The 27,451-nt window shown below is 42.3% G+C and overlaps 2 protein-coding genes across 3 annotated transcripts in view; both read right to left on the reverse strand.

Moving 5' to 3' along the window:
- The window catches only part of LGR4 (leucine rich repeat containing G protein-coupled receptor 4), a 112,379-nt gene extending 93,721 nt beyond the window's left edge, over positions 1-18,658 (reverse strand). For both annotated transcript variants that reach the window (XM_078340775.1, XM_002755127.6), the window contains exon 1: positions 17,991-18,658. In XM_078340775.1, coding sequence (XP_078196901.1) covers positions 17,991-18,175 — 185 coding nt within the window. In that variant the 5' untranslated portion in view covers positions 18,176-18,658. The remainder of the gene's footprint in view (positions 1-17,990) is intronic.
- A 5,735-nt stretch (positions 18,659-24,393) lies between these two features.
- Positions 24,394-27,451, reverse strand: LOC118145472 (keratin, type II cytoskeletal 8). The gene has a single exon (XM_035262275.3). It carries the CDS (start codon positions 25,681-25,683, stop codon positions 24,622-24,624), a length of 1,062 nt encoding a protein of 353 aa, XP_035118166.3. The 5' UTR covers positions 25,684-27,451; the 3' UTR covers positions 24,394-24,621.

A 27,451-nucleotide genomic window follows, 5' to 3' on the forward strand; every position in this document is an offset into this window, starting at 1 on the left:
GTTGAACAAATTAATTTTTAAAGGTCCAACTTATTATCTCAGTAAGTATCATTTTAAAGTTGAAAGAGTACTGATTCTGTAAACCAAAAATAAAATTCTAAGGGGCCCAACCAACTGAATGGACCCCTCCTCTTGACCAAAGGCATTCCAAAGTTAACCTGAAAAATGAGGTCAGACCATGATGGGAAGAGGGCATTGGACATGCCTCATTATATCCTATCACCTTTTGGAATTCAAGAAGAGCCAACCAGCACTAGCGTCAACACAGATCTTAGGACTGTGTTGTCTTCAGATTGTTTCTTAAAAACATTTATGATACACTCTATTCTCTTTGAAGCCTGCTACCTGGAAGCTTCATCTGCATGATAAAGCTTTGGTCTCCACACCCCTTATCACTGGAACCCAGAGATTCCTAACTGTTGATTTCAGGCTTTTAGATAATAACCAAACTCTTTCAACCAATTGCCAATCATAAAATTTTTAAATCTACCTATAACCTGGAAGCTCCCCAGCTTCTAGTTGTCCCTCCTTTCCAGATTGAACCAATGTACATCTTACAGGTATTGACTGATATATTATGTCTCCCTAAAAAGTATAAAAGCAAGCTGTATCCCAACCACATCTTCAGGACCTCCTGAGGCTGTCATGGGCAAGTCCTTAGCCTTGACAAAATAAACTTTCTAAGTTGATTGAGATCTCTCTTAGATACTTTTGCACTGACAATTCCATGAACCATTATACAAATATTTATAGCTCTCAAAGAATACTTTGAATAAATAAAATTATTTGCTTTAAACATTTTTATTCACCTCCACAAATTATCACCTACAATTTTAACAAAATACTGAGCCCATGGAAAACTGGGAAGACAAGAAAGAAAAGCAGCACAGGAAGAAATCTTGTCATCCAACAGACACAAGCCACAGCAATACAAGTCAAAAGTCTTACTAAATGTTGATATTAAATTAAATGTTAAAGATTAACACAAAAAGAGGATCATCTCATCTGATAATGCTCTTCCACTTGGCTTGTTTTTCTCTCTCCTTCCTTCCTTCCTTCTCTCTCTCCCCCCGCCCCACCCTGCTCTTTCCTTTTTTTGCTTTCTTTCTTGCTTGCTCTTTCTTGGATTTTTGTTTTCTAAAAAAAGGCCTCACTTTGCTGCCCAGGATAAAGTGCAATGGCACCATCATAGTTCCCTGCAGCCTCAAATTCCTGGGCTTTAAGTGATCCTCCTGCCTCAGCCTTCTGAGTACCTGACACAACAAGTTTGTGGCACCGCACCAGGCTAATTCATTTTTTGTATGGGGTGTTTTATTTTTAACATACCCTGGAGGGCTATAAATGATTCTAGTCATGTCATACAACTAAATGTAACTGTATATCTCTCTAATTAAATCGGGAATTTGAGCCAGATCAACTGCCAGCTCTCAATAGAAGTATACTGAGAAGGGAGGAAAAGTCTAAAAAATAACAAGAATTTGGTGTTATGATTTTATGTGATTTAAAGGTTTAGCAAATAATAACTACCATGTCTATAAACATATAAATGAATGTAATATACACCATTGGGAGAAACTGACTTTTTGCTTTCCCCATGGAATGATATAGCATTTTTGATGGGTGGACCATAATACACAAGAGTTTTAGATCCACTGCACTAGATGACCTTTAAGATCCTTTCCGAATCTACACTCTGAGGAGCTGAGAACACTTCAAGCACAGGATTAAACAAAGCCTCTCCAGAATTAATTCCCCATCTACATAATGAGCAGTTTATGATATCTAAGACATGTATGATGAATGAACACCTATATTTAGGAAGAGCACTGAAAAATACTGTTATACAACCCACTCAACCAAGTAACTCTAGTTTAAAAAAACAAGACCCAACACCCTCCTGCAAAACCTCAGATTACTAACTAAGAAGTCATCACTTGCCTTGTTTTCTCCATCTCTAAAATGGGGAGAGTAATAGCATATGCTTTAGAGGACTATTGGGAGGATTAAATAGATGATACATGTTAATATGCACTTCACTTAGTGCCTGGCACTCAATAACATTATTATGAGCGTCTGAGTTAATAACATGAGAATGGTGATCTGATATCTGAATGGCAGGTCAGACCAGAGAGTTCTTCATGACGAATAATGCAACATACGTGAAATGAGAAACCAAAAAGAATCACCGAGCAAATGACTGCTTAGGATGAGGCTGGCTATCACCAGTACATTCGAAATTAAAACTGTGACCACAGATTCAATCAGAAATAGCCCTGCTGCTAAAGGAAAGAGCACACAGATCCAAATGGGAACCCATCAAGTCTGTAAAACATTAACAGCTTAATAAACATCAGCTTACACCATCAACACACACAGTGTTCAAGTCAACTAAAGAGTAGCAACTTAATTAATACCAAGTTGACTAAATGAAATGCCTTGGGGGAAAAAAAGGCTCATGGGTGATTCACTTTTATGCTGACTTCCCTATAAAAACATCTTCAACAGGAGAGGCAGGAAATTCCAGTGAGTGAAAGGGGGCAGCTATATGGAAACCATCATACTGCACATTTTGCTTTTTAGTCTACTGCAAGGTTTGGTTTAAAGGAGCACATTCAGAAATTTGCTCATTTAAAAACAGAAAAATTAGTCCACTAACAGATCTGATCCTCATATATCATGTAAGTGAAGTCCACGGAAGAAAGAAAAATCAAGTCAAAAAGCATGACTGATACTTTCCAGACACACACACAAAAAACACTATTAACATGGGAAATGATGTGAAAGCTTTTAAACAAGGATGTATAAAAAGCAAAAAGACTAAGTTGGAGATACTTTATTTTAAAGTTCTGCTACAAATAAAAGATAAGTTCATTTTATACTATAGATTTTTGAATTTTAGTTACTCCTAAATCAAGTTATAGTCTCTCAGTGTATGCAGACATATAGATGTGTGTGTGCTTTTTGGATACATTGTTTTCTGTTCTGATTTTTTTTTTCCTGTAATAACCTGTAGCACCTTACCATTTTGTTTCTCATTTCACCTTTTCCTCTTCTGATAAATTGTCAAATATCTAAGCAAACTACAGGGATGAACAAACTTAAATATGGAACATGTGGGCTTCACAAACTACCACCCACTAACTGTGGGATATTTGGACAAGTTACCCAATCCTTTCAAATCCCAGTTTGCACAGTGATAAAATGGTAATCCTGCCATGGACCAAGATGGTTACTGTGGAAATTCCAGTTAGCACACGTAAGATCCTTATATATAGGTAGGCCCAGCAATTCTTCACCAAATTTCCATTTTTTAACATCAGACATTCCAAGTATAAATACACTAATAATTAAATGTTTTTTACTGTAAGCAAAATGCTTCACATTAGGGTAATTTCTATAGCAGTCTCAGGGGGTATTACAGTAACTGCTGGGTATCATAAAGCAAGCTAAGAATTCTACTCTTTTAAATGTAGTCTTCTCAGCATAGAGGAGTTTAAAGAACTTAAAAAAGAAAGAAAGCAGACATTTAAACAAATTCAGTTTTTAACAGCTTTTGCTAATACTACATACCATGCTAACAATACACTGTGACCATGAATAACTGGTGATAACAAACCTCACCACAGTCTAAGACATTAAAATTGAGACAAACATTTTCTTATAAACACATATTTACTATATGATCCAGGATCTCACTCTAGGTATTCACACAAGTGAAATAAAAACCTATGTTCATACAAAAACCTCTATGTGAATATTTATTGTGGCTTTATTTATAATTGCCAAAAAACTATATAGAGGGCAATGTCCCTCAACTGGGGAATTGATAAATTATAGCATATGTATACAATGGAACACTCCTTAAAAATGAAAATGAGAGGGCCTGGTGTGGTGGCTCATGCCTGTAATCCAGGACTTTGGGAGGCCGAGGTGGGTGGATCATGAGGTCAGGAGATCGAGACCATCCTGGCCAGCATGGTGAACCCCCCCATCTCTAAAAATAAAAAAAAAAAAGAAAAAAAGAAAATGAGTACAGGCCAGGCACAGTGGCTCACATCTGTAATCCCAGCAATTTGGGAGCCAGGGCAGGAGGATCACTGGAGGCCAGGAGTTCAGGACGAGCCTGGGAAACACAGCAAGACCCCATCTCTGCAAAAATAAGAAAATTAGCCAGGCATGGTGGCACATGCCTGTAGTTCCATCTACTTGGAGGGCTAAGGTAGGAAGACTGCTTGGGTCCAGGAGTTAGAGGCTGCATTGAGCTGTGATCATGACACTATGCTCCAGCCTGGGCAACAAAGCGAGTCCCTGTCTCAAAAAAAAAAGAAAAAAAAAGAAAGTGAGTATTACATATTAATATATGCACCAACATGTTAGAATCTCAAATGCAGCATGGTAAGTAAAAGAAGTCAGACACAAAAGACTACACTGTTTTATTTGGCATCCTAATAAAGGCAAAACTACATAAAGTGAGGAAACCAAGATAGAAAACAGTTCAGCAGTGGTCAGAGGTTGGAGGTGAAGAGAGGAGTTAACTACAGAGAGGCACAGAAATTCAGTGAGTGAAGAAATGCTCTATCTCTTCATAGTAATGGTGGTCACATGACTGTGTACATTTAGAAACACAGAACTGAACACTTTTAAAAGGGTGAATATTAAAATTGAGATGCTTGGGGAAGTTTTCTCTATGAATTCATAGATTTTTTTTTTTGAGATGGAATTTAGCCCTTTTCACCGAGGCCAGAGCGCAATGGTATAATAGCAGCTCACTGCAACCTCCACCTCTAGGGTTCAAGTGATTCTCCTGTCTCAGCCTCCTGAGTAGCTGGGATTACAGGTATGCACCACCATGCCCAGCTAATTTCTATATTTTTAGTAGAGACTAAAACATGGTGGTCTTTTAGTAGAGACTAAAACCAGGCTGGTCTCGAACTCTCGACCTCAGGTGATCCACCCACCTCAGCCTCCCAAAGTGCTGGGATTACAGGCTTTTGAGCCACCACGCCCAGCCCTGAATTCATAGTTTTGAAAATCAGGTAAGTGGTCAAAGTAAGGAAGATGAAACATCCAAGATTAAACCATTTATTTTAGGATAAAAATATGGAGGCACTTAATAAAACGGGAACCTCAAATAGATTTATGAAGTATCATAAAACAGAAACTTTAAAAAATTTAACCTTACAAAAGCCAATAAATTTAAAGGAAATCTATTATAATCAAGAACTACAAAAGGAATTACTCTTATGAGAAAATGTGAAAGGCAATAATTTTCATTAGCATGTTGTTATTCAGCTTATGTTCAGTAATGATACCAATAACCATCAAAAATAACTTCTAGAAGAGATGCCTAAATAATTTTAAATATTTGGCTATATCTGAGATAAAATAATCAACAGCAGCTTGCTTTCTTTTAGATAAATCATCAACCTCTTTCAAAACCAATCTACATGTCTGAGAAACAATGAAACTAGAAACTCAGGCTGGAGTAACTTGAGGGTTGAGAAGGACCCCAAGAAATAAATGTCATTACTTCTTCCATCAGTGTCATAAATTTTATCCTTGGATGTTATAGTGGGTTTTTTTTCCTTCTTCTGGAATGCCACCTCAGCCAACATGGTGTAAAAAGCAAATTATTATTATTATTATTAATAAGCTGACACCACAGGCACATGTCACTACATCTGGCTGATTTTTATATTTTCAGTAGAGAATGAGGTTTCACTATGTTGGCCAGGCTGGTTGCAAACTCCTGACCTCAGGTGATCCACCTGCCTCGGCCTCCCAAAGTGCTGGGATTACAGGAGTGATCCATTGCACCCAGCCTCTCAGCTCTTACTCTGTGTTAAAAGAAGTTGCTGCTGGGTGTGGTGGCGCATGCCTGTAATCTTAGCACTTTGGGAGGCTGAGGTGGCTGGCTCATGGGGTCAGGGATTCGAGACCAGCCTGGCCAAGATGGTGAAACCCCGTCTCTACTGAAAATACACAAATTAGCCAGGTGCGGTAACAGGCACCTGTAATCCCAGCTACTTGGGAGGCTGAGGCAGGAGAATCACTTGAACCGAGGAGGTGGAGGTTGCAGTGAGCCCAGATGGTGCCACTATGCTCAAGCCTGGGCAAAAACAAGAATCTGTCTCAAAAAAAAAAAAAAGGATTAAGAGCTGAGAAAGAAATTAACTTACCCTTCTATTTCAGGTTCTTGACCATCTCCTGTCACACCTGCTGATGAGCCTCCATACTACAGATTCAGATGCCACAGAGCAAAGCCCTCAATACTAGCTGAGCTGCAACTGAGTCCCAAGCAGAAGGTTAAGTACTATATGCAATTTGAAAGGTCATTGCAGCAGTGTTTGGCTAGCTGGACAATGATCAATTGATCTCTTTCTGTGGACTGACAAGAAGATAAACATAAAGGCGGCCAGTCTTCAAGCCTATCCTACTGGGAATTCAAGCATCTGTGATCACAATACACACCACATATCAAATCTGGGAGAGCAATACCCAAATCCCCTGTGCTCACACATGCACAAATGTCCTTTGGTGAAATACATGATTAGGTAGAAAACCCCATCATGGAAGCAGACCATCCTAACTTAATTCAAACTAATATTAGAAATTGATTATCCAAAACATGGGGTTTTCTTTCCACAGAATGTAATGAGGCTCTGGAAAACACGGTTTGATTAGCAACAGCAGAGCCTGTGGTTCGTGCACAGATTTGCCAACCTACCATGAAGTATGAAGCGTTTTGCTGCATGCCCTCACAGCCCCAGACTGTGTGTGTGAAGGGTAGAAATGAAATATCCCATATGTTTTCTTTGTCAGTGACATGGCTATTGAAAGCAAGGCCACGGTAGTCTCCCTGCCGAGGGACTGGGTCAAGCTATTCATGTGTAACCAGGCAGATGTCAAGATGGTAATGAGAAAAACATCTCAAACATTTTTTTTTTTTAAAGAAAGAGATCCAGGGTAGAAAATGCACAACTGTATTTGAAACACTCTGCCATCTAAATAGGCTGTGAGTCCTACTGCATACGTTAGCTGCTATTCTGGCTTTATAATTCATGTTCAAATCAGGGCTGAATCAAAACTCAGAAAAGTTTTTTAAGTTTCTGAGAAAGATTTAACTGTGCTTAAGAATGTCATATAACTTTTTAAAAATATGTAATACTTTAAAGAAAGGATTTTAGTTCTAAAATTATTTTTAAGATAATAAGCTTTTCTTTAGCCATGAAACCAAGCATTAATCTCAAATGTAAAAAAACAGGAGCACAGTGGCTCATACCTGTAATCCCAGCACTTTCAGAAGGTAAGGTAGGAGGATCGCTTGAAGCCAGTTCAAGACCAGCCTGGACAACAAAATGAGATCCTATCTCCATAAATTAAAACAAACAAACAAACAAAAAATAGATATCCAATAACCAGTAAAATCATAAAAGAAATACTTTCAAAACACTTTAAAAGCTCTTTTGTAATCTGCATATTTATAGAACCAAAGTGATGTGAAAAATAAGAACACAGCCAAATGATCCATGATAAGTAAATCTTACCCATCTTCTACATCAAGCTTGTCCAACCATGACCCACAGGCTGCATGCGACCTAGGATGGCTTTGAATGTAGCCCAACATAAATTCGTAAACTTTCTTAAAACATTATGAAATTTTTCTGCAATTTTTTTTCTAGCTCACCAGCTATCATTACTGTTAGTATATTTTATGTGTGGCCCAAGACAATTCTTCTTCCAGTGTAGCCCAGGAAAGTCAAAAGATTGGACACCCCTGCTCCTCATGGAAAGAAAGTGATCTGAGAAACTATAGTGAGCACTCACTGGCATGAAGGTTCCCAAAAACCGAGTTAGAATTTTTTTTTTTATTTTGAGATGGAGTGTTGCTCTGTTGCCCAGGCTGGAGTGCAGTGGTGTCATCTCGGCTCACTGCAACTTCCACCTCCCAGATTCAAGCAATTCTCCTGTCTCAGTCTCCAGAGTGGCTGGGACTACAGGTGCAGCCGCCATGCCAGCCTAATTTCTTTTTTGTATTTTTAGCAGAGACAGGTTTTTACCATGTTGGCCAGGCTGGCCTCAAACTCCTTACCTCAGGTGATCCACCCACCTCTGCCTCCCAAAGCGCTGGAATTACAGGTGTGAGCCACTGCCCCCAGCCATTGAGTTAGGATTTTTAACGAAAGTCCTCAGTATCCCTGTCTGGAAGTAGGAAGTCAGCACCTAATAATCACATTGACACTGTATTTAAAGGATGGGCTATCACACACCCATTTGCTCAGAAGAGAAACCCTGCATTCCTCTGTTAGGACAGCACCTTTCTATTTGAACAGCCATCTAAGGAAAGCAGCAACAAGTCAGACACCCAGACAGAAATGTAACATTTCCCTTGAGCTCCCTCCTCCAGAAAAATGGTATCTCCCCACCATAAGGCTTTCTTGTTAGAGGGGAGTAGCACCAAATACAAGAAGGTATCTTTATAAAAACAGATGTACTACTGTTTCTCCACCAGGGTCTTTATGTATTTCTAAATGAAAAATCTACCAGATGAGTAGCTTTTTTCCATTAGCACAGTGACTCACCTGTGAAGTCTATGGGCTTTGAACCTGATATACATTCAAAGAACCAAAGAAACAGGGTTAGAATTTTAAGTCTGTTATAACCCATACAACTCACTCCCACAAGAAGTGGCAACAAATTGCATTCTCACTCAGTGTCACTCAAAAACGTCATGCTGAAGCATTTCCTTGGTGCAACCCTGAAGATAATGCAAGCTCCTTCTTCTTGCACATGTGAAATGCTAACTCCAAAGTGGTTATGTGGCTTGCCCAGGCTCTACAATGCCCTCCTGAACTTGGAGGTTTTCATTTCCTGTGCCAGACCCGAAGAAGAAAGAAGAGGAGGAGGAGGAGGAAGAACAAGAGGAGAGAAAGAGGGAGGAGGAGGAGGAGGAGGAGGAGGAGGAGGAGGAGGAGGAGGAGGAGAAGAAGAAGAAGAAGAGGAGGAGGAGGAGGAGGAGAAAGAAGAAGGAGGAGGAGAGAAAAAACAAACCATTTTTGAAAGTCTATTCATAAAAATATACCTATAAAAGAAGATTGAGGGCCTGGCACAGTAGCTCCCACTGTAATCCCAGCATTTTGGGAGGCCAAGGCAGGCAGATCACTTGAGCCCAGGCGTTCGAAACCAGACTGGGCAACATGGTGAGACCCTGTCTCTAAAGGAAAAATACAAAAACTAACTACAGTTGTAATCCCAGCTACTTGGGAGACTGAGGTAGGAGGATCCCCTTACCCTAGGAGGTCAAGGCTGCAGCGAGCCATGATTGCACCACTGCACTCCAACCTAGGTGACAGAGTAAGATCCTGTCTGAAAAATAAAAAGACTGGGGAGTTGATAGTAATACAAAAAGCTATAGATAACATGACCATGGACTCAAAATGACCTTGGAGAATGGAAGGCCAACAAGAAAATGTTTCCTTGTAGAAAAACTTTAAAATGTTTAAAAACTAATCAAATGAGATAAATAGCAGAGAAATGATGAGAACTGAGATGATAAACTGCTAAATATCAGTTAATAAACCCATATGTGTAATATTTAAAACATAACACTTGGCCAGGCGTGGTGGCTCACGCCTGTAATGCCAGCACTGTGGGAGGCCGAGGCAGGCGGATCACCTGAGCTCAGGAGTTCTAGAGCAGCATGGCCAACATGTTGAAACCCTATCTCTACTAAAAATACAAAAATTAGTTGGGTGTGGTGGTGGGCGCCTCTCATCACAGCTACTCGGGAGGCTGAAACAGGAGAATCACTGGAACCCAGGAGGCAGAGATTGTAGTGAGCTGAAATCAGGCCACTGCACTCCAGCCTAGATGACAAGAATGAAACTCCATCTCAAAAACACAAACAAACAAACAAGCAAAACCAAAAGACACTAAGATAGTTGAAATATATTAAATTTATTTAATATTCCCTTCTTATGAACTCAGATTAAATTATATAAGAATTCCGTGTACACTTCAACCTATGCGAGAGAAAGAGATACTGAATGGCAATTAAAGAGCAATTATCACATTTAGAAAACACAAAGACTGTATTAATTTAGTACCTAAAACAGAAGGCTGAAGAGTACTTGAACAGTTTCCATGAACTGAAATCTGAAAGTCCACAGTTAACATATCTGCTTTCTCTACCTTACTACAAGAAAGAGTTGCTAGGCTAGCCTAAGAGTTCCTAAGGCATAAGTTACTCAAGAGAGTGTTCTCTCATTCTCTGGAGAATTATTCTGCAAGAATACAGCTATCTGAGATGGTTTTACACAGGAGAAGTCTGACAATCTAGAATGGGGTGGCAACCATGAGTTTCCTCCCTCCTGAAAATATACAGTCTGCCAAGCCCTTCACATATGATCCTTATGGCTTCTTTAGGGGCTTCTGAGGCAGAAGAATCACTTGAACCCAGGACATGGAGGTTGCAGTGAGCTGAGATTGCACCACTGCACTCCAGCCTGGACGACAGAGCAAGGCTTCGTCTCAAAAAAAAAAGGGGGGGGGGCTTCTGAACATGAAGCTGATCCCTTAGGGAAATAGGAAAAACAGGAAGTTAGCTATGGCATAGACCACTCCTTACTCCCTAGAGTTTCAGAAAAGAAATTGCCAGTTTGCAAGCACCTCCCATTCAGCAACTTCAAAACCAGACCCTTAAAGAGAGTGTGAATTATAAAATTCATCTCCCTTCATATGAAAAGTACTAAATGCTCTGCCATTCACACTGAGAGCTACATATGGAACCTCAAAGCCTGAGGGGAGTGGATAAGTGCGACCTGAAGCAATCCCAGGCACATTCCTTAGCTATGCCTAGTACAGCTCCAAGGTAAGGAGCTAGCTCCCTGCCAAATTTATGTCACTCTTCTTAGGAAGAAAAATTTCCCCAAATAGAACTTTAAAAATATAAAGGGATGGAGAGAATCTAACTCGTTAATTTTTTCTGGATATCAGGTTCTGATTCAAATACTAAAAATACTTTGCTGCCAGAGTACAATGAGATTTTCACTCTTTCAAGGGTCAATTTTGTTTTTAAAACTTTGAAAAAGAAAAACTACATTCTCTTAGTGTAAATCTAGAAAACACAGCCAGCTAAAGGGGTTTACATAGCCTTTTAATTAAATATAAAGAATAAAGAACCACTAAATGTCTTGTAATACATTAAATATGCTTCCCCCACACATTTTCTCACTCGCACAAACAGCAGGCCAGTCTGGGATCTAAACGTATACCCAATCTTGGCCCAGCTGCCTCCCAAAATATCTATGGTTTACATTTCCTTACAAGGATATGCTTATATTCTTATAAACCAACATGTTGCCACAGGAGAGTGGTTCAGTACTTTACCCATAGGATCTTTTGTGACAGAAAGCTAAGAAGTACATATTTTTTAAATACTCATTTCTGAGATCTGGACTATTACAAGGGCATTCCTGAACCTCAGTCACTTGCATCTAAAATAAGAGATGCATAATGCCAAGTCTTGTGGTTGGAGGACCAGGCTAGTGAGCTTTTTTGATAATTAAGATGCGTAAGGGTATAAAAAACATATTTTAGAGATTAAAACTAACCAACTCGATCATTCAGAGTTTTAATTGCCTGGACACGACACAGAATATTTTAGTAAGCTTTAAAAATCTTGCTAAAAATAGCTCAGCCATACACAAAGTTTAATAATAAAAATTTGTCTATGTGTGAGTGAATTTAGAGTATACTACCACACAATTACATCTTGCTATTTAAAAGAGGTGTTTGAATACTAACTTCTTAGTCTTTGGAAAGTTGAGAAGTTATTAACTGTACATGAATTGAAAAAATTATGATCTGTCTCTTGCTAAGACTGATTTCTAAACTCAATTTCTAACTCACCCAATTTTAGACAATAGATCTGACACCTAGCATACAGTTTGACCATCAGGTGCTGAAAGGCACAAAAGAAATGTCAAGAAAGGCAGACAAATTAGCCATCGTGTAAAAGTACTGATTTGTTAAATGTCCTAGACTTTTTTTCTTCACTGACAGGAATTTACAATTACAGCATTTTATCATCTTCAATCAAGCTTTTAAAAAAAACACACTTCACTAAACAAAATTGGGGAGAAAAAAGAAAAAAGTCATCCATATTCTTTTATATATAGGAAAACAAGCTTTGACATTGCCAACAACTTGAAGGCCGCACGGGACAGTTAAATAGCAAGCTGGGTAACATATTTCTCAGTCCAAAACCTTGAGATCAAGTTTAAAAAATTAAAAGAACAAAGCTGTCTTATCAGGAATACTGTAAATTATATTACTTTTATTTTTCAGAGTGAAAGGCACATTTGGCAGGACTTAACTTTTAATCCAAGTATACCAACAAATTTTGTACTTTTATAGATATTTATCTTTTTTAAATAAATGGTGGGAGATAGTATTAAAATACTTCAATGAATTACTGAATGATTCTTACAATTTTACTTAATATTCTACTCAGATTCACAGAAATTCAAAGAGAAGAGAGAGACATTAGCCATCATCTAGTCAAATGTCCATTATCAATTGATTAGAAGAATGAGAATAAAAGGCGCAGTCAAGAAGACTAGAAACCAAAATCCAAACTTGTAGGCTTCTAGTACTTTCCATTATTATATAGATGACTAAAATAAGAAGTTGAAGGATAGACTGAGAGAGACAGAGGCTAAGAAAATGCCTAAACTTGCCTGGATCCACCTACTAACACAGAACTTTGATCTTTCCTAAGAGATTAAGTTGTCAAATGTTATCTTACAATCCTAATGTTAAGAGCCAAGGGCCTGGACATTAAACACTTGTGATACCATAACCAACACACCATTTAGTTTGACTAGAAATTATAAAACATTATTGGTTACTGCAAGCATTAAGGTGCCCTAAGTGAGGGAATTAGTGGTTCGTGTCTTTTTTTTTTTTCCTTAAGAGGAGTCTCACTCTGTTGCCCAGGCTGGAGTGCAGTGGCATAATCTCGGTTCATGGCAACCTCCATCTCCCAGGTGCAAGAGATTCTCCTGCCTTGGCCTCTTGAGTACCTGGAACTACAGGTGTACACCACCATGACCGGCTACTTTTTTTGTCTTTTTAGTAGAGACAGGGTTTCACCATGTTGGCCAGGCTGGTCTTGAACTCCTGACTCAAGAGATCCACCCACTGTGGCCTCCCAAAGTGCTGGGATTACAGGCACCACCATGCCTGGCCTCAAGTCTTAAGTATTGCTCAGGTCATATCCAGTACACTTTTGCCTTGTGAAGCATGAGTTCCCCATTCAGTGGAAATGTTCCAGGTGGACTGGACAACTGGAGGAGTCTCCTGGGTAGGTGAGAGATTCTACAATTTAGATACCTAACTTTACTTAACACAATAGAGGGGACCCAAAAATGTACAAAAATCAAATTGAATAGAGAACAACAACAAAAAACACTTCTGGCAGTAAGAGTTTTTGACTTGTTTTACAGATGAAGAAGGTCCTGAAAAGTTAAGCATGTGACTCATTCAAGGTCACTCCTGTGACTTATTAACAGATCTGGAACCCAGCTTTCCCTATGCCTGGTAGAACATTTTCTCCTCACTTATATTTAAAGAGAACCCATGGTTCACTAGCTTGGAAAAATAAAGGATCTATAATTAAAGATATTCATATATTGTTTTTGTTTTGAACAAAGTTTACTTGTACATATATAAATTAAACATCTCTAGAAAGGCACACAACACAAACTAAGCCAACATTGCAATTCAGAAATCAAAAGATAACATAACTCTATCATCAGTAAATACAAACATGTAGCCACTGATGACTGACCTGACCTGCTAGGGAATACAGAGTAGATACAAGAGAATATGTTTAAAAAAAAAAAAAAAAACACTTTCAAATGGTATTAGTAAAAGAAGAAAGTTGTTTGTAGTAGTGAAAAAATACACGTTAGGAAGAATCTGAGATGATCATTCCAAAAGGAGATTCTTTAAAAACACTTTAAAGCCCTTCAGGTAACTCAATTCTATATAAAAAGTTTGACAACCTGCTCATGTACAGGATATACACACTGTGAAGGTTTGAGAGATTATGACTAATTATATGAAAGTGAGGACGTTGAGTAACGTTTTGTACAGTATCCAAATTACTGAAACAGTGAGTTTATTTTCCAAGTGTTAAGCCATACCCACAGGAAACAACCAGAGCTATTCTGCCCTCGCAAAGTGCCTTAGCTAGTCATGCATTCTGCAACAGGTCTCCATGGCAAATTTCCTAACACACACTTCTAAACACAAAGAAGAACTCCTCCAAGTAATAAATAACTTGGTGCAAGTTCAACTAAAAGGATATTCTGCTACTCCTGGGATATTTTTATGAGAGGATCATAACCTTATTGTCACCTTGCTGTCCTAAAATTGTGTAAAAAAATATAAAGTCATAGAACTTCTGGGAGCAAGCAGTAGCCCTAGAGATGATTAAGTGAATCCAATTGCTTCACTTTTCAAATGAGGAAATTGTCAGTGAATTGCTTCATTTTTCAGATGAGGAAACTGTCACTGGGTGAAAAGAAAAAGTGAATGACTTGCCCAAGGCCATACAATTTACTCAGTGGCATAGGAAGGCTATGATCAAGAGCTCAGGTCCACCACTTTTTCACAAAGCCACAGAAATAGCCTTGCTAATTTTAAAACTATGAGCCAAACATTATCTAGGATATGAAAATTTGTGCTTGAGGTGTATGTTTCCCAAACATCATAGCAATAATATAAACCAGAGAACTCACATACACATTTCCCTCCCGATGACTTCATCTCTTTTTTTCCAATCTTATAAGTAGGTGATTGAATTATTACCACAAATACAGTAATAACCTTGAATCCTTCTTATAAAATAAATTTTGAAATTTTAATATTAGTAAGAGTACTGCCTTGAACACCCCTCAGGGTAAATTGTGACAGGCCAGTGCATTGTGACGCAAGATTGAAAATTGTGGTTCAAAAACATAAATAGTCACTATAAGTGCAGCAAATGGTGTGAACACAGGAATCCCATTAACAGTACTGAGGATTACATATGACGCTGTCCCCAGACTCTGGTAAAGCAGCTTTCAGCAGGAAATAGACACTGGTAGACTGAACAAGTTTCAACGAGCCTAAAGGAGAAGAAGCAGGTATTCTCTCTCTGAGACCTTCTCAAATCTGGACAAAAGGCTAAGTGCCAAGAATGTTGACTCTGACAATCCCCTGTGGGAATGGTGTCTGAATTCCATGCCATGGTTCTGCTCCTCAGTGTGGGCTTGAATACTTATTTATTCACTCCAGCATTTTTAAATGCCTCTTATGTACCAGGCTCTGGGGATCCCAAGTTGAGTAAAATAAAATCACTGCTCTGTCAGTCCCAGAGTCTCTATAGTGAGATGCACCCCACTCCCCTGCCCCCAGGGGAGGTGAAAGCACTGCTCTGGGCAAGCCATTGAGCAATGAGAAGAAAATGAAGAACTCTGATTAGTAATTATAGTCTCACCTTTTTAACTTTTACTTTCATGATTGTAATTTTCTTTTTTAACTACCTAGGTTTTTGGTTCACATGCTCCAGCAATTAAGAATAGGTGAACGAGGAGTTAGTTAGAGACCACCACGGAACTAGTCTCTTGATATGTAACTGTAGCTCAGTAAAGCTGCAATGGGAAAGCAGACTGGAAGTACTTGGAAAAAGACCCTAGGGTTCACAACATGTCCCATATATGATCGACTGGAGTGTGTAGACCTGCAGTACTGGCTTCACTTCATACGTGGCTTTTGAGAATCACTGGATGAGCTAGTTTCCCCAGGAGTAAAATACAAATACGTTGCCCTTGAAAACCCTTTTAGAGAGGGTGGTTATATATACTTTTGAGGGTGAAATGAGTACTAGGGAGAAATAAGGAGTTACCAGATAATGTATGATCACTCTACCTCTAGGTCACAAATCTAAGAAAATAAAACACATTTGCAAACCACCAAAGCTCAGAAAGTGCTAAGATAATGTTAATTGAGGCACTCTAATTTAGACTGGTGCCAATTATTTTTCTGTTTCCTAAGCCGTGAACACTAACTTATTCCAAGGGCCAAAGTTGAAGATACAGCATTTCACTACCTTCCATGAGTTCTACCAGAAGATGCTCTGGAGAGAGGAGTATGCTCTGATAAAAATGTGATTATTTCTTCGTGGTTTTAGGTACTAATGTGAAACAGCCCTTTTCCTTATAGGACAAGTCTACTCACTAAAATCGTGAGGAATCTGCTAAACAAGGTCTTTACAACTAGTCAAAATAGTAAAATCATGCTTTTCTATTCTATGGAGAGCTTTGCAAGAGGTGCATGCAGGTAAAGGGACCTTGCTTTCTGCATGAATTCCCTAAACGTTTCTAGAGAACTTGGTGAAAAATTAGCCTCATTTCCTCTCCATGGTCTTCTGTCTCTCGATTCAATCCATTCCTGCTCAAACTTTCCCACTTAAGTAACTTTGTGAACAAAATGCTCTTCACTGCAAAGGTAACTTTTTTTAAAATAAGAAGTTAAACTTTACTATACTGAAAATTTTGTTTTTAAACACCTAAAATACAGAACTAAAACTAACCTGAGACAGGGAAAATAACAAATGGGAGGGAAGGTGGAAGAATGAAATGGGTTCCAAGACAACAGGCCTCGACACTCACTCAAAGTCCATCCTGAGAGGACAAGCAGAATACCTTTGCCACCACCCAACTGCATATACAGCAATGCTTCTGCCTGCAGAAAAAAAATTTCTTCACAGGGTCCTTTAAAACTGTCTATTTCTAAGAGGTCCCTTCCACTATAGATAAAAGGAAATTCCCTCTACCCCAGGGTCCTTCAGGATCCCTTCCTCTCACATGTTTCTTTGACTGCTCCTGATTTAAGCATTCAGCTGGCCACGCAACACAGGAAGGAATAAGAGCACACAAGCCCTGCCCTCAGTCACCCTGTTCCTCCTCTATCTGTGGCCTTTGCCGTCATCTCCAACACCTAGTTCCAGATCCCTCTTCTTTTCTCAAGAAAACGTTTAAAGTTCTCGAGTCCCTGTTTGATGAGGGAGATTTTGGAAGTCTGAAACATTTGAGTGTGTGTTTCGATCTCAGGCAGCTCAAAAGCAAAGGTCTGCTGGCTAGGTTAAGGTGCATTCGTAACGTGCAGCTCCCTTGCAGCCTGGGCTGAGCATATGCTCCTGAACGGGCTTCCCTTCCAACAGCCTGCACCTCAGGTCACCATTCCTTCTTTAAAAGGCCTTGTTGGGTAAGAGCATGTCCACCAAGAGAAGCAGACTGTAATTCTCCCTTGTTTTCTCAGCCTCCCCTGCGTGCTGCAGAAGCCTGGGCATTAGTGGGGTAGTCCCGAGTGGCACTGGGCCGAGGTAGGTGCCAGGACGCACTACCTGGATGGGGCCAAATTGGAAGGAGATTCGCCCTGACTGAGGTACAGGTGTTTCTTCTCCCCACATGCTGGAACCCAGGAGGTTCCAGGTGTTTCCCCCCGAGACGTGCCTCGGTCTGCTGACTGAGGCCAAGTTCTCGGGGCCCTCAGCCCTGCCAGTGGCGGAACTCCTGCCAGCTGAGTGAGGGCCCGCAGGAGAAGGGAAGGTCGCGTGGACAGGATGCCAGGGGCAAGCGTTTTTCAATTCCTTTTTCCCCTTTGGTCCCAGATGCACTTAGGGGTGTGCGCGGTGAGGTGGGGGGTGCGTGTGCTCAAAAAGTCTGGGAACGAAAGCTACTGGTGGCTCGGACCCGGACTGCCAAAGTGCGGAAAGCCTGTGGCGCAGGAGTGTGTGCCAGGCAGCCAGCCCGCAGGTGACCGCGGACCCCTTCACCAGCCCGGGCGGCGGCGGGGCGGGGTGGGACTGACCCCTGGCTCCGCCCCGTGGCGCCCCCCGCGGCGCCCCCTCCCCCCGCGTCCCCGCCGCCCGCACTCACAGCGCTTGGGTGAAGGCGCTGAGCCCCTCGGGCACGGCCGTCAGCCCCTTCCCGGAGCAGTCCACCCGACGGTCGCCGTCGCAGCTGCAGGGCGCCGCGCAGAGAGGCGGCGCCGCGCCGCTGGGCCCGGCCGAGCCGAGCAGCCCCAGGGCGAGGAAGCAGAGCAGCCCCAGCGGGCCCGGCATTGCGGCGGCGCCTCCCGCGCCGGCTTCTCCCGCGGCGCCGCTCGCTCCGCTGCCTTCCGACGCCCCCCGCCGCCCCCAAGCAGCCGGCCTGCGGGCTGGGGCGGGGGTCTCTCCCTCGGCGGTCCGCGCGGGCTCGGCCCCTTCAGCAGTCCGCCGCCGCGGTGCAGGGACGCTGCGCTCCGGAGTTTCGCCCTTCCCGCTGCTCCATGGACGCGCAGAGGAAGCCCCGCTCCTCCGGCGGCTCAGGCCAGCCGGGCAGGCCAGACGCAGCGGCTGGGGCCCCGCTCTGCCATCGCACCCGCCTCCCTGCCCCCGGCCTCCCAATGCAGCGGTTCTTCAAGGTTGCGGAGCGCAGCCTTCAGCCATGCCGGCCACTCGCCCCAGCCCCCGCCGTGGCTCTCGCGCAAACACCCAGACTCTGGCTCCCTCTCTCCCCGCCGCGGCTCTCTTCCCGTCCTTTTCCCTTCTAGGGTTGCACGCTCTGGTTCCCAAGCCCCCGGCCGCTGGCTTATGCAAATCACTTAGGTACATGCAAAACTACCCCTTCTCCCGGAGCGCCATTGGCCCGGGAAGGTCTCGAGCTCATTACTATACAGAGAGGAGAGCCGCCATTGGCCAAGAGTGGGCCCAGAGGGGCGTGTTTCTCGGGCGTGAGTGACAAGGTGGTGGTGGTGGTGGTGGTGGTGGTGGTGGTGGTGGTGGTGGTGGTGTGGTGGGTGGTTCAAGGCAAAATCCCTGACTTGGCTGGATTTGTGTGGCAGGTTGTGGATTGAAGGTAGAAGGATAGGAAGACAAGGAGTCTAGTTTTTCCCTCCCCGACCCGTCTTTTTCTTCCCTCCACAGAAACTGGATATCCTAAATTGGATGACCTGGTTAAGTTTCAAATGACTCTCCCCTGTTCCAAAGGGCGAGAACGTCTGGAGCTATGCAAACGGAAAAAAGATTTTTGAAGAGGAGGAAAAAGTTTCCCTGGATATGCTACACATCTTTGGGTTTTAGCTATACACTAAGTTAAAAGCATACCCTCCTCAGTGCCTCACTTCACCTGGGATCATTACACCTATCTTGATACACATTTGGTAGCTAAGTCTTAGCCATTCAACCTCCCCAATCCTCTCTCTGTATTTGGTGTTTTTGGTGACTGCAAATCAGACTACTTTCTCACACACTTTAAAATCCAGAAACACAGGAATATTGTAAAGGTCAGAGAAAGCGATGTTTCTGAACACCAGACAATTTCAAAACATATGAGTGGGAGGGGACTGCGGCTGAGAAGCCAGCAGCAACATTGGTGTTAGGTAATTATCAGCATTCCCTCCTCCTCTGGACTTTGAGTCTCTGTGGCCTAATGGACCCCACTGAATCATTATCTGTACCAACTACTGCTTCCTTTCTTGCTCTCTGCTATGGCTTTGGGTTGTTTTACTCTATAATGGAGACATTTTTAATGCATCCATTAAAACAAGCAGGGTTTAAAAATAATTATCATATAAAGTTGATTAGTCATCGTGTGTAAATAAAACTTAGGACAATGAAAACAGGTAGCTGCAGACCTGTAAGGTAAAAATGAAAAAATTCTATTGCCCTTGTATTTGGGAATCTATCTAAAAGATAATGTCAGGTTGGGCACACGAGTCACATACAGTAAATCTGTCTACAAGCTAGAGAGCCAATAAATACAGATACGCCTTCACTTCAAGTTTTAGGAATGACATATCTCCTCTCGCTGTAGGGCTGAAAGACAACTTAAAGACCCATGGACAACTCTGGTTTTATAGATAAGAAATCCGAGGCTCTCAAGAGAGTGTGTTCTGCCCAACATCATCACGGAACAGCTCCTGGGCTCCTGGCTCCTACTCTGGTGCTCCTGTAGCCTTCCCTAAATTGGCTTTCATGGTCTAAATCATTTCCATTATTTTCTAGCAATTTACATGAACAAATGGAAGGAAGGAAATTGTAAATGTAAGGAAGAAATTGTAAAGTTAGTTTCTGTAATTGTAAATTAAATTCTTTAAGTTTTTTTTTTTTTTTTTTTGAGACGGAGTCTCACTCATTGTGTCCACTGGCACAATCTTGGTTCACTGCAACCTCCACCTTCCAGGTTCAAGTGATTGTCCTGCCTCAGCCTCCCTAATAGCTGGGATTATAGGTGCCTGCTACCACATTTGGCTACGTTTTTTTTTTTAGTAGAGATGGGGTTTCTCGTGTCGGCCAGGATGGTCTCGAACTCCTCACCTCAAGTGATCCACCTGTCTCGGCCTCCCAAAGTGCTGGGATTACAGTTGTGAGCCACAGAGCCTGGCTTACATGCAAATCTTGATTAAAAATGCAGAATGGGCCTGGCGCGGTGGCTCACGCCTATAATCCCAGCACTTTGGAAGGCCAAGGCAGGTGGATCACAAGGTGAAGAGATCGAGACCATCCTGGTCAACATGGTGAAACCCCGTCTCTCCTAAATATACAAAAAATTAGCTGAGCATGGTGGGGCATGCCTGTAGTCCCAGCTACTCGGGAGGCTGAGGCAGGAGAATTGCTTGAACCCAGGAGGCGGAGGTTGCGGTGAGCCGAGATCGCACCATTGCACCCCAGCCTGGGTAACAAGAACAAAACTCCGTCTAAAAAAAAAAAGCAGAATGATTTAGTAGGCCTAAGGGACCCAACCAACATTTTGTTGCACAGCAAGTAAAAGTGAGCCAGGTGATTCGTGAACCACACTTGGAGAACTTTATTCTTTGTTTTCAAAGAATAAAATGTTATGGTTGGAAACTTAAATGAAAGGAGAGATTCAGATTTTGGAGAAAGGAGAGATGCAGATTTTGCTAAAGAATAAATTGCTATTGTGTATTAGATGACAAATGCAAGAAAGGAAGATTCAAATTTGCAGCTTAGCCAAGAAATAAAAGATCACGAACAAAAGACCTGGGCAGGAAAGAGAAAAGATAAGATATATTAAAGTGTTTGTATTTCTTATTGGCTACATTATGTGTGCTTTGCATTAAAGATCGATGGGCCAGTTCGTCTCCATCTCTTGGATAAGATGTCTCAAGAGAGTATAAAGACAAAAAATGAAAAAGCAATGATTAAGATACTTGCTCAGATAACTAGAGAAAAATGATCAGCTCTTAAATAAACCATAAGGGCTGGAAAAATATTGGGCTAACCCAAATAAAAATTGTTGGCAAGCAAAAAATAAACTTAATAGAGTCTCTGTCTACAGACTGGTTCCTCTTCAAGTTTTCCATGGTTGTGGATAAGTAGATTTGCAGCATCCACAGATGAGACAAAAAGTGGAACTGGCTGCAGCCCCTCTGCATACATGGCATGGTGCTTTTGGGCCATGAAGAAAGTACCCTGTTGTGGTGATGCTTGCCTTGGTGTCTTTGTTCAGAGGACACAGGGCTTGTTGTCCGGTGGAAAAGCTGGACTTCGGTTCTATCACACCCTAACCCAAGAACTCTTGTAAACATAGAACGTGAACAAGTAGATGCAGAGGTCCTACGTGTTGGGCACAAGGTTCAAGGTGCTCTGCTATGGCAACAACAGCTCAGAGACAGTGGGGGCTCTCCGGAAGTGCTCTAATGATTGACTGGATCAAAGTCCTCAAACGTGTAGAATTTCACTTTGTATGAAATGTTTTGACTTAGAAAAAGACTCAACAGCAATCAGCTTAAGAAATAATGTTACAAATGTAGTTGAAGCTCCCTTTGTACCATTCCCCAATCATATTCCTTTTCTTCTTCCTCTCCCTGAGATGTAAGCCCTTTTCTAAACTTTGTAATTAATTTCCATGCATATTTTCATGCTTTTCATATGCACATATCCCTAAACAATAAACAGTATTGTTTTGCATATATAAATCAATATAATTGTATACTGCTCTGTAACTTTTTTACTCAACCTATGAGCATAATTGATGTTCATGAACTATGTGGCTATTTTAACTTCATTTTCATTACTATATAATATTCCACTTAACGAATATGCCCAGCATGTTAGGATTCTCCACAGAACACAACCAATAGGATATTTATAGACATACAGAAAGAGATTTATTGTGAGGCATTGACTCACACAGTTATGGAGACTAAGTGACAATCTTCCATGCTGAAGGCCCAAAAACGCTGGTGAATTTATTCTAGTCCAAACTCAAAGGCCTGAGACCGAAATGAGTCAATGGTATTTCAGTCCAAGTCTAAAGGCCTGAGAACCAGGAGCAGTGAAGTCTGAAGGGATGAGAAGACATGTCACAGCTCAAGCAGAAAGGAAAATTCACCTTTTCACCTTTCCACTGTCTTTTTCGTTTTTTTTTTTTTTCTTCTTTTTTTGAGATGGAGCCTCTCTCTGTGGTCCAGGATGGAGTGAGGTGGTGTGATCTCAGCTCACTGCAGCCTCTGCCTTCTGGATTCAAGTGATTCTCCTGCCTCAGCCTCACAAGTAGCTGGAGCTACAGGCATGCACCACCACACCCAGCTAATTTTTGTATTTTTAGTAGACAAGGGGTTTCTCCATGTTGGCGAGGCTGGTCTTGAACTGGTGGCCTCAAGTGATCCACCCACTTCAGCCTCCCAAACTGCTGGGAATACAGGTGTGAGCCACTGTGCCCAGCCTTCCACTGTCTTTTTGTTCTATTCAGGCACTCAATGGGTTGCACAAGGGTCTCTTCTTACTCAGTCTACTGAATCTCTTCCAGAAATACCCTCACAGATACACCCAGGATGTAATGTTTTACCAGCTATCTGGCCATCCTTTGCCCAGTCAAGTTGACACATACAGTTCATCATCATACTCAGTATTTATTTATCCATTTCTTGGTTAATACCGCTTATTTTTATTTTTTCTAATAACAATTCAACTATGAATATTTTTATATATTTGCTTGTTCATACATGCAAGAGTTTCTCTAAAATGTGTATATTTTCTTTAAATACTCGTGTATATGTGTGTATGTGCGTGTGTGTGTGTGTGTGTGTGTGTGTGTAGAAGTGAAATTGCTACTGGGCATGGTGGTTCATGCATGTATTCCCAATACTTTGGAAGGCCAAGGTGGGAGGACCATTTGAGCCCAGGAGTTTGAGACCGGCCTGGGCAACATAGCAAGACCCTGTCTCAAAAAATTTAAAAAGTTGGCTAACTTGGTGGAACACACTTATAGTCCCAGCTACTTAGGAGACTGAGGTGGGAGGATTGCTTGAGCCTAGGAGGTCAAGGTTGTACCACTGCACTCTAGCTTGGGAGTGCATGATGGAACCATTGCCCTCCAGCCTAGAACATGAGCAAGCCTCTGTATCAAAAAAAAAAGAAAAGAAAAAAGGCGGAGTTAGGTTGTAGATTATGTGCATTTACCATTATTAGATGTTGCTAAATTGCTCTCAAAAGTGACTGAACTTAGTTGTGCTTCCCTCAGAAGAGAATAAGAACCCCCATTCCTCAACATCTTACCAATCCCTGATATTGCAAGGCTTCAATGTTTACGCATCTAATGCATAGGAAATGAAATCTGTGTGGTCTACGTTTGAATTTCCCTGATCCCAACTACATATTTTTGTATTTATTGGACATTCTTGTATGCTGTTCTATGCATTGCCCATTCACTTCCTTTGCCTGTTTGTTTTCCATTGGGTTGTTCCTATTTGCTTTTATTGTTTTATAGTAGGGATCAGCAAAGGTTTCCTGTTAAGGGCCAAGTAGTAAATATTTTGGACTTTGTGGGCAATATGGTCTCTGCCACAACTATTCAACTCTGCCATGCAGCACAAAAGCAACCATAATACAAAATAGATGTCATTGTATTCCAATAAGACTTTTGACAAAAGCAGATGTTGTCCAGGCACGGTGGTGCGTGCCTGTAATCCCAGCTACTCGGGAGGCTGAGGTAGGAGGATTGCCTGAATCCAGGAGTTCTGGGCTGTAGTGCGCTATGCCAATTGGGTGTCTGCACTAAGCTCGGCATCAATCTGGTGACCTCCTGGGAGCGGGGACCACCAGGTTGCCTAAGGATGGATGAACCAGCCCAGCTTGGAAAGGGAACAGGTCAAAACTCCCGTGCTGATCAGTAGTGGGATCGTACCCGTGAATGGCCACTGGACTCCAGCCTGGGCAACACAGCAAGACCCCGTCTCTTACACACACACACACACACACACACACACACACACACACACACACACACAGTTGGACTAGTTTTGGCCCATGGGCCATAGTTTGCTAGCCCTGTTTTTTTTTTTTTTTTTTTTTTCTGAGCTAGCTGAGATTTTATTTTGGACCAAAAAAAAAAAAAAAGCAATTGAATTGTTTTGCAGCTGGAGGCATGAGTAAGGGGGGTCCCCAGGCAGTAAACTCCCCACCAGTGGGCTGAGGGCTAGGGCTGAGCATCAGGTGGGTCTCCTGTTCCCTGAGCTCTGGGGCAGCCTCAGGAGGGGCAGGCTGGGAGGGGCTGTTGCAGCTGTTCACTTGGGCAGGACATCAGAGGACTCGGACACCAGCCTCCCATCGCGGGTCTCAATCTTCTTCACAACCACAGCCTTGGTGGAGCTGGTGCGGCTGATGGAGCTGGAGCCCATGACAGAGCCGAAGCTGGAGCCCAGGCCGTAGCTGAGGCCGGGGCTTGTGAGGCCCCCATAGGCAGAGCTCAGACCACCTGCATAGCCGCTGGTGGTCTTCGTGTGGAAACTCATGTTCTGCATCCCGGACTCCAGCCGGCTCTCCTCGCCCTCCAGTAGCTTGCGGTAGGTGGCGATCTCGATGTCCAGGGCCAGTTTGACATTCATCAGCTCCTGGTACTCACGCAGCTGCTTTGCCATGTCCTGCTTGGCCCGCTGCAGGGCGGCCTCCAGCTCCTTCTGCTTGTCATGAGCATCGTTGAGTGCCTGATCCCCACGCTGCTGAGCATCTACAATTGCGGCGTCCAGGGAAGCCCTCTGGCCTTTGAGGCCCTCGATCTCAGCCTGGAGCCGGCTGATGTTCCGGTTCATCTCGGAGATCTCAGTCTTCGTATGCCGCAGGTCATCCCTGTGCTTCCCAGCCAGCATCTGCAACTCCTCATACTTGATCTGGTATATGCTCTCTGCCTCAGCCCGGCTGCGGTTGGCGATCTCCTCGTACTGCGCCTTGACCTCGGCAATGATGCCATCCATGTCCAGAGAGCGGCTGTTGTCCATGGACAGCACCACAGACGTGTCGGAGATCTGGGACTGCAGCTCCCGGATCTCCTCTTCATACAGCTGCCTGAGGAAGTTGATCTCGTCAGTCAGTCCTTCCAGGCGAGACTCCAGCTCTACCTTGTTCATGTAAGCTTCATCCACAACCTTCTTGATGAGGACAAATTCATTCTCCATCTCTGTACGCTTATTGATCTCTTCCTCATACTTGTTCTTGAAGTCCTCCACCAGCCCCTGCATGTTGCCAAGCTCCGCCTCCAGCTTCAGCTTCTCCTGGCCCAGAGTCTCCAGCTGCCGCCTCAGGTTGTAGATGTAGTTCTCAAACATGTTGTCCATGTTGCTCCTAGCCATTTTCTGCTGGCTAGCCCTGTTTTATAGGATGTTAATCCTTTATTGAAATATACTCATTATTTCTGTTTGTTCTTGTTTGCTGCTTGTTTTTAAAGACAGGCTCTTCCTGTGTCACCCAGTTGCATGCAGTGATCTTAGCTCATTGCAGCCTCAAACTCCTGGGCTCAAGGGATCCATTCTCCTCAGCATCCAGAGAAGCCAGGACTGTAGGCTCACACCACCATGCCAGATAATTATTTTATTTTATTTTATTTTATTTGTAGAGATGAGTCTTGCTATATTGCCCAGACTAGTCTCAAATTCCTGGCCTCAGGGACTCTCCCACCTCAGCCTCCCAAAATGCTAGGATTATAGGTATGAACCACCATGCCTAGCCTAGTAATTGTTTTGAAAACCATTTACATGATTATGTAAAATTCAGAGGGACACACCTCAAAAGTAACCATCTTTTCTTGCAGGTTAAGATCAAGGGCTTTCAAAATTCTGGTCTCCATGGTGAGCTCATGCTGAAGATTACATTGCAGAATGAGCCAAGAAGAGCGCAAGCTTAAAAATGCCCTGCTTTCTAGAATGAAGGATGCAGAGGGAGTCCTGGCCACTTACAGTTTATCTTACCCTTTGTGCAAAAGGCACCCTAAATATTTTTGACCTGAATAATCAAATAAACTGTGAGAAAAGTTATCGAGCTTAAATAAAAGCATAGGTGCCAAAAAGCTACCGGAAGTGAGAAGCTGGCTATACATTAAAAATATTTTTTTAATTATTAGATATTAAATAATTAAATAGACTGGGAGCGGTAGCTCATGCCTGTAATCTCAGCACCTTGGGAGGCCCAGGCTGGTGGATCGCTTGAGGTCACAAATTCGAGTCCAGCCTGTTCAACATGGTGAAACCCCATCTCTACTAAAAATATAACATTGGCAGGTACCTGTAATCCCAGCTACTGGGGAGGCTGAGGCAGGAGAATCACTTAGACCCAGGAGGCGGAGGTTGCAGTGAGCTGAGATCACACCACTGCACTTTAGCTGGGTAATAGAGTAAGATTCTGTCTCAAAAAATAAAACAAAAACTATATATATGTATATACATACAATACATAAAGGTTTGTGTACATAAATATACATACGTGAACATTTCAAGACATGATAGGGTTAGGGAATAAAGAAAAAGATATCAAGTCTAATCCCTACTGATCAGATACCTGATAGGCACCTACTCTAATGAATGAATCTTCACGGTAGTGGATAGTTTCTAGGCTCTGATGCCTCTGTATTTGCATGGGGAGCTTTGGGATGGAGAAGCTTTCATATTAGGCTCCAGAGCCTTGCAGTTATTCTATCATGGTCTCAAATAAGGTACCTTTACACACCTATCAACATCCCTAGAGTGGTCCTACTGTGCACAGGAGTCAGCATCTAATTTTTAAGGGCAAATTGAAAACAATAATTTTTTGAACAAAAAATAACAACATTGACAAACTTTAAACATAGTTTTAAGTTACACAAGTGACTAAATGTAGGCTTCTGGGTCCTCTTTACTGTACCTAGAGCTCAAGCAAGGGTAAAGGATGGCTGGGAGCAGCACATGCCATTTGTGCAGAACTGATGGGACCTTTAGGATGTGAGGGCTGGTAGTGAGGCTTCTGGCAAGACTGGCTGAAGGCCATTCTTAAAGCCAGGCTTTTTCAAAACATCACCAAAAAGCATCTTACTCTCTCAAGCTGGTTGGATAGTACAGAGCCAGATAGCCTTGCAATACTTCTGAAGAC

Source organism: Callithrix jacchus, chromosome 10 (genome assembly GCF_049354715.1).
Source record: "Callithrix jacchus isolate 240 chromosome 10, calJac240_pri, whole genome shotgun sequence".
NCBI classification, from domain to species: Eukaryota; Metazoa; Chordata; class Mammalia; order Primates; family Cebidae; genus Callithrix; species Callithrix jacchus.